We start from the raw sequence: 7,505 nt of genomic DNA, 5'->3' as shown, positions 1-7,505 counted from the left end.
TCTGTTGATGACTGGATACTGGATTCAGGGGCTTCCTTCCATACATCTTCCCACCGGGAGTTAATGCGGAATTATGTTGCAGGCAACTTTAGGAAGGTATATTTGACTGATGGAAAAGCGCTGGACGTGGTGGGGATGGGAGCCGTTGATATTGCACTCCCTAACAAGAGCAATTGGACTTTGCAAAAAGTCAGGCACGTTCCTGAATTGAAGAAAAACCTCATTTCTGTAGGGCAGCTCAAAGAGGGTGGTCATTCAGTAGTGTTCTCAGATACGTGGGGATGGGAGATGTTGATATTGCACTCCCTAACAAGAGCAATTGGACTTTGCAAAAAGTCAGGTTTACTCAAGCGTGAAAACATGAGTCAGAGGTGCATTATGGGGAAGCAGAATAGAGTCAGTTTCCTGAAAGGTGACAGAGCGCCAAAGACAGAAAAACTGAATTTTGTACGGACATATGGTGGAGAACCACAGAGCTATGAAAAAGTCTTGCAAGATAAAATTTTGAGCAAGTGGAAGCTAGCAGAACTTCCACCAGGAAAAAAGACATTGCATAACAAGTGGGTGTATCGGGTGAAGACTGCGTTTGATGGCGGTAAGAGGTACAAGACTGCACTTGTTGAAAAAGACCTTCAGCTGAGGCATGATATTGCCCATGCAGTGGGTCTTCTGTTGGTCTTCTGGCATGAAAACCGGAGGTTTGAGTTGCAGAGGTGGAGGATATCATATATGAGGAAAAGGACGATGTAGTCAGGGGACGATGCAGTTAGTGTCCCGATCTCCAAGTAGGAGAATTGTTAGGTATTGTGGAGCTCGGTCCACAATTTGATTTGGCAATTTTGGCTTGATTTGGCAATTTTGGCGTCTATGAAATTTAATTAAATTTTATTTAATTCCTTCTTCTTCTATGGATTCTCCCGCCTTCCTCTTGTTGGTAAATTGAGGAAAGCAATATTAATTAATATTGCTTAATATTTCTTTCTCCATATTTTCTCCGTTGCTTCCTTTTGGAATTCGCTAATTAAAATGCAGCTAATTAAAATTGCTTCCTTAATGGGCCATATTAGACCATTTAAGGAAGAAGGACTTGCAAAGATATATGTTATTCCCTGTATTCCTTGCTGAAGCTTTTCGGGTAGGAGAGAAGCAGGTTTCCCAGGGTGGCTTACGGATAGAAAAAGGAAAGAAACATAAGCAAGGCTTGTGCTCTCTCTTCGTTTTAAATTTGGCGTGAGGTTTCCAGCTCCCTTGGGTGGTTTTCGTTCTCCGTGTGGCTCTCGGTTTAGAGAGAGAGAAGGTGAGGAGAGAGAGAGAGAATTTTTTCTTGTAAGTCGACGTGATCGACGGTATAATCCTCAAAGCTAATAAAATCCTCTGCAGCTCCGTGGACGTTGGCAAGTTGCCGAACCACGTAAATCATGTGTCGCCTTTTTTTCTGGTGTATTTTTCTAGATCTATTTTTCGATTTATTGCCGTTGTTTTTCACAACATCCTCGACCTCCTTAGTTGGTTTAATTCGAGAAAAACCACAACTCTCAATCAACACAAAGTTGAAAATAATACTTATCAGATGATCTTTATTATTGGTCTCAAGCTAATAAATAGCCGAACAACATTTGAATGGAATAAGCAATAACTCATTCTTATGGAAAGGAAAATAACCATAGCATAATTCTAGCACTAATTTATTGAAAGGAAATGACATTGATTGAAATAACATTAATGTAATTATTGATGGTAAGCATTGATCCCGAATTTTTGTATGTAATGATTTATGAAGTTGACACCACTACAACACCAAAAACTTGATCATTGTATTGTATGAAAAACATTGTATGAAAAATAAGTTGTGTAAAATATATATAAATTATAAGCAATGAATAATGAGATTCTATGCAAGTATACGTATCGTTATCAATTAAAAATGAACTTTCTATTTAAACCCCAAATATCGATGCCACATGAAAGGTGTAAGTTAGCAATGATAAACCTTAATAGGAAATTTATAGAAAATCAAACGAATTCATTGTCACTAACTTCGAATGTTGAGATTTTAACCAAACTAAATTACTTAACTATTAGCAAAAACGGAAAAACCATAAATTCAAGCAAAGGAGGAGATAAATCAGTAGCAGACTTACCTGTGGCCGTGCTCTTCTAGGTTTAGATCTTCTCAGCTCCTGTAAACTCGAAGCATTAGCCACCCCAAGAACCGCAGACATATAAGTACCAATATTCCCCACAATACTCCTCTCCGACTCCAAAACCACATACGCCTCAACCCGATTAGCCGCAGCAGGCGGTTCCCACTGCCTCGAATGAAAAATGAAGCCCATCTCAGCCGGTATCGAATCAAATCCACAAGCCGAAATAACCAAAGCTCCAGTATGTTTCGCCATCTCGTGATACTGCAGCTCCATCCGCTCCATGAACTCAGGCTCGCCGGAGATATCGAGGTAATCAGTACCCACCTCAACGCACGCAGCGACGACGGGATCTCCATAGAGGCGGAAGGGACCGACGCAGTTGAGAACGAGGCGGGTGCGTCGGAATAGATTGAGAAGGGAGAGTCGATCAGATACATCGGCGGAGATGATGGGTATGGGAGGAGGAGAGGAAGGGGAGGCTGCCCAGGCTAAGGATTCGGAGATCTTGGAGGGATTTCGGCCGGCAAGTGCCAGAGTTTTGAAAGGACAAGTAGGGGATGAGAAAAACTTTAGGGCTTCACGGATCACGTACTTTCCGGTGAAGCCCGATGCGCCGAAGATGACGAGATCGAAGTCCGACGCCATGGCGAAGTTGATGTCGAGATGTGAGTTAAAGGAGCTGCTGAAGGTTTAAGAAACAGTTCGCCTTAATACTTTGTGTGTTAGTAAATTTACATAAATTTCGCATAATTCTTTTGTGTTTACATTTTCAATATCTAATCTTTCATATGCATAATTATAAACTTATAAAAAAATTGGTGCATCGCATTTTTAAGATGTGAATAATAATAATATTTTTAGATGTAATATATATAAATAAATAAGAATTGTATTGAAAACGCCGGCGTACTGTTTGGTTCGCGCATTTCGCCAGTTTATCCGAAACTGCGTTTGGGTTTTTATACTAAACGCAGGCCGCGGGTCGTCCCCTGTGGTCGGCCCGCAGACCGCGTTTAAGGATAAGCAACCCTCAAATGGACCCTAAATCTCAAACTTCTACAAGATGTGATAATTTTTTTTAAATTAAAATATTATTTGTAATTTTGTAATATTAATCTCATATATATGGACTAATTCACTAAGATGAAGATTTGTTGATTTGTTATCATATATGGGCTAATTCACTGAGATAAAGTTTTATTGATTTGTTGTTTTAACTTGCTCCCTAAAATTGATACACACCTCGAAGGGTAAGTTTGGATTCATATTAATGTGTGGTATTAATGATTGATGTGTGTTGAAAGTTCTGTGGCGTTAGAATAATGAATTATCATCTTAGCGTTGCACGAAAACCCAACACGCACTCAGGTAATTAAAAAGAAATAAGTAAGACGAGCACATCGACTTTTTGTGTGGAAAACCTTAGAAATGGGAAAAAAACACAGGGTTTATTCCAGTTTAAATAATATACTATGATTGTTGAGTGCACAGGTTCATTCCATTGTTCTAAATGTAAAGAAGATAAAGTTATAAAGTTGGTGATTATAAATGTACAACATTAATTTATTGATAAAGTCATAGTTTAGTTGTAATCGATGAAATTCTCAGTGATAGCAGACTGCAACAACCGTAGTCGATTGTTATGAAGACAATAGTCTGTCTTAAATATTGTAAATGATTGTTATAATGTCAGTTTATCATATAGGTCACAAATGAAAGCCATGGTAGTAATTGGTCATATGGGTCACAAACGGTTGCTTCAAAATCATCGGTTGGCTACCAAGGTCATAGTAGAAAGTTACATAAGTTGTGAGCCACGTAGACTGAAGTGGTGAGCTGTGATACCTTCGGTAGAATGCAAAGACCAAAGTTGGGAGCTATATGAGTTGTGACCCGTGTAGGTCGTAATTAATCACAAAAGTTGTAAGAGTGGGTTGCGATGAAGTCGAAAAGACTGACGATGATAATTGCACAAGTTGTGAGTCATGTAGATCGTAGTTGTGAGTTGTGATGACGTCTATAAGTCGTAGTGGATATGATATATTTCCATCCATACTCTTATTTTCCTTACCACTTGTTGAGAAAATTAGGGCGAAGAAAAACAAGAACGACTCAAATCCAGAAGAACACAGAGATTTAACGAGGTTTGACAAAAATGCCTACGTCCTCGGGAGCAGAGCGACGACTTCCTTTTCAATATTCAGAAAAGAGTACAGATAAATAAGAGTACTGCCACTCACCAAGGTAGCCATTCTGCCATCTTACCCGAGGACTACCACTCACCAAGGCATCTTCTTCCAAGCTCTCTCCACCTTTCATTTGTCAGCGATTTCTTCGCTTTTCACACAAGGAGGAAATCGCTTTTCACACAAGGAGAAGAGATATAGAGGATATATATATATATATATATATATACTATCCAAGAGCCCCTTTTACATCAAATTGTCTTTCTATTATAGATGCTAAGAAGTTCAATAAGTAAATTACAATATTGCATTTGTTTTAAAAAGATACTACAGAGTATTTTGGTCTTGCGTGTTGGAGCTATCATCTTGGGGTTTTTTTGTTGAGGGAAAAAGTCATTCATCGGGGAGAAGTCCCCTGTCGGGGGCAAAAAGTCCTCCACGAGGGGAAGAGTCATTCGTCGGGTAGACGTCCCCTGTCGCGAAGAAAATTCCTTTGTCAAAGGGAGAAGTCCTCCGTCGGGGTGGATAAGTCTTCCATCGAGGAGAAATGTCCTTTGTTGGAGAAAAAGTTGCACGCACGAGACAACATTTTGCCTTAAGATTCATGCATACCACTTTCAATTATACAATATATATAGTTGTGTAATAAATTCATCGACCACGCATAGACCATTTAAAACAATAGTAACTTTTCCTCACACATATTTCATCATCCAAACAAAAGCTTTAAGGGCTATAGAAAATTTTATTAGGCTACTTCTTATATTTACAGGTGTTTTTTTAAAGTATATTACAATATACAAGACTATTTGGGATCATTTTGTGTTTTATTTTTAAAAAACATGTATCTTTGATGCATTTTTTAAATACTTTTACTTATTTTTGTTTAAGAATGAATCAGTAGTTATTTTGAGTATTTTTTAAAATAATTATCATAATAAGCCAGTTATCGCTACTTATTATTGTTACTGTTATGAGCTATTTTTTTATATCTAACACTTTTATGGTACGACTCATATATCATATCAGGACAGACGCTGGATCGAAGCAGAGCGGAGCGGAGCGGAAGAATCTGTTCAAATTGGGAAGTTACGTGGGTTGGGGTGGGGGGCAAAGCCCCACGGTTTGGTATAGGGGTTATAGTTACGCGGCTTCGGTTCGGAATTGAGGTATTTAAGAGGCGGTACAAATTTCGGCCCACGACGCAGATTCGAAGGAGGATTTCCCGTGAAGGAGGAATCGACGAGATCGCGGCTTTTGGAAGCTGCGATAGGCGACTTCGACGAGGGTTCAGGAGATCGCGGCCAGGGCGAACCAGAGAGGAAGAGTTTTCGGCGGAGGCTTGCGAAGGCAGAAGCAGCGAAAGCGGAGGCTTCTGCGACAGTCCGAACAGGCCGAAGGATCACGAAGGAGGTTCGCGTACGCGAATAGGCGAGGCTTTAGGCGGGGCTTCTTCCACAGGGCGGTTTGCGGCAGATCGGAGCAGGTTGTGAATCGCGGCAGGCAGAAAAAGGAAAGCGTCCGCGGCAGGCAAGGAAGGCAGCGTGGAAGAATTTCCTTTCTGGCGTGCGGATCGCGGAGGCCTGTTCTCTTTCCTAGAGAGCAAAAATCAAGGACGCTGCGGAGAAAAAATATAGGAAGGAATTGTTTGCTGTAGCCATTTTCCTGTCCTGGACAACAAGAATTACGGAAACAGGAAAGAATTCGGGACTTTCCATTGGAGGAGAATATTCCCTCCAAAATAGCAGAGGAGGAGAATTTTGTTTCCTGAGAAAAAAAAATTAAAGGAAAGCTTTTTTAATTAAATTGATTTAAATCAAATTAATCAAATTTAATTAAGGATTTCCGATAAGAAAAAAAAGAATTCGGGACTTTCCATTGGAGGAGAATATTCCCTCCAAAATAGCGGAGGAGGAGAATTTTGTTTCCTAAATAAAAAAAAAATCTTTTTTTTTCTTTCCTCTTTAAAAAAAAAAAGTCTGAGCAAGGATTTTTGCAGAGGAATTTTTTTGCAGTTTTGTTGCAGGATTAATTTTCAGATGGCATTTTCTGGTGCGAAATTCGAGGTGGTGAAGTTCGACAGAACTGGTAACTTCGGATTGTGGCAAACCAGGGTGAAAGATCTGTTGGCGCAACAGGGAATCTTGAAAGCTCTGTGGGTAGCAAAAGCAGATGTCATGGAGGATGAAGATTGGGACGAATTGCAACAGCGAGCGGCAGCGACGATACAACTATGCCTAGCAGATGAGGTTATGTATCACGTGATGAATCTGAAATCTCAATCTGAAATCTCCAGTCTCCAGGGGAGATTTGGAAGAAATTGGAAGCTCATTTTATGGCAAAATCTCTGACGAACAAGTTGTATCTGAAGCAAAAGTTGTATGGGCTGAAGATGAAAGAAGGTTATAATCTGGCGCAGCATGTTAATGGCTTCCATCCAATAATCACAGGTTATGGCTTGATGTGATTATTGAGGATGAGGATCGAGCGATGATTTTGTTGTGTTCATTGCCCTCTTCCTATGAACACCTGGTGACTACTCTGACATATGGGAAAGAGACTATCAAAGTTGATGAGATTACTGCAGCGTTGTTGGCTCACAACCAGCGGAAGCAAAATGCAGGGGGAAACTCTCACGGAGACTGTTTATATGTTAAGGGTAAGCAGGATCGTGGAAGGAAGAAAGAGAAGAAGAGTTCTTGAAGGCGAAATTCCAGATCCAAGTCTAGAGGTAAAAAGGAAATTCATTGCTACAAGTGCAAGGAGCCAGGTCATATGAAGCGAGATTGTCCAAAGCTGAAGAAGCAGACTGGAGAGAAAAGTGATACTTCATCAAATTCTGTAAATGTGGTGCAGAATGATAGTTCAGATTACAGTGATGGTGATATGCTATCAGTTTCATCAACTCAGTTCACGGATGCATGGATTCTTAATTCAGCGTGCTCTTATCACATAACACCTAATAGGGAGTGGTTTACTTCATACAGGTCTACTAATTCTGGCTCACTCTATTTGGGTGATGATAGATGCTGCAATATAGTTGATATTGGAGAAGTCAGAATTCAGATATATGATGGCACAGTTAGAACGTTATGTGATGTCAGACATATTCCAGATCTGAAGAAGAATTTGATTTCTTTGGGCACTCTACACAGAAATGGTTTTATTTTTA

At 39.9% G+C, this 7,505-nt stretch overlaps 1 protein-coding gene across 1 annotated transcript in view; it reads right to left on the bottom strand.

Moving 5' to 3' along the window:
* The window catches only part of LOC110019554 (probable mitochondrial saccharopine dehydrogenase-like oxidoreductase At5g39410), a 17,052-nt gene extending 14,184 nt beyond the window's left edge, over positions 1-2,868 (bottom strand). The window contains exon 1 of the mRNA XM_020717264.1: positions 2,142-2,868. Within this exon, the coding sequence (XP_020572923.1) occupies positions 2,142-2,792 (651 nt within the window). The 5' untranslated portion in view covers positions 2,793-2,868. The remainder of the gene's footprint in view (positions 1-2,141) is intronic.
* Between the last annotated feature and the right edge of the window lie 4,637 nt (positions 2,869-7,505).

This window comes from Phalaenopsis equestris, unplaced genomic scaffold, assembly GCF_001263595.1.
Source record: "Phalaenopsis equestris unplaced genomic scaffold, ASM126359v1 Scaffold000061, whole genome shotgun sequence".
Lineage (NCBI taxonomy): Eukaryota > Viridiplantae > Streptophyta > Magnoliopsida > Asparagales > Orchidaceae > Phalaenopsis > Phalaenopsis equestris.
The sequence above is the reverse complement of the archived record's forward strand: the minus strand, read 5'-3'. Positions and strand labels throughout refer to the sequence as shown.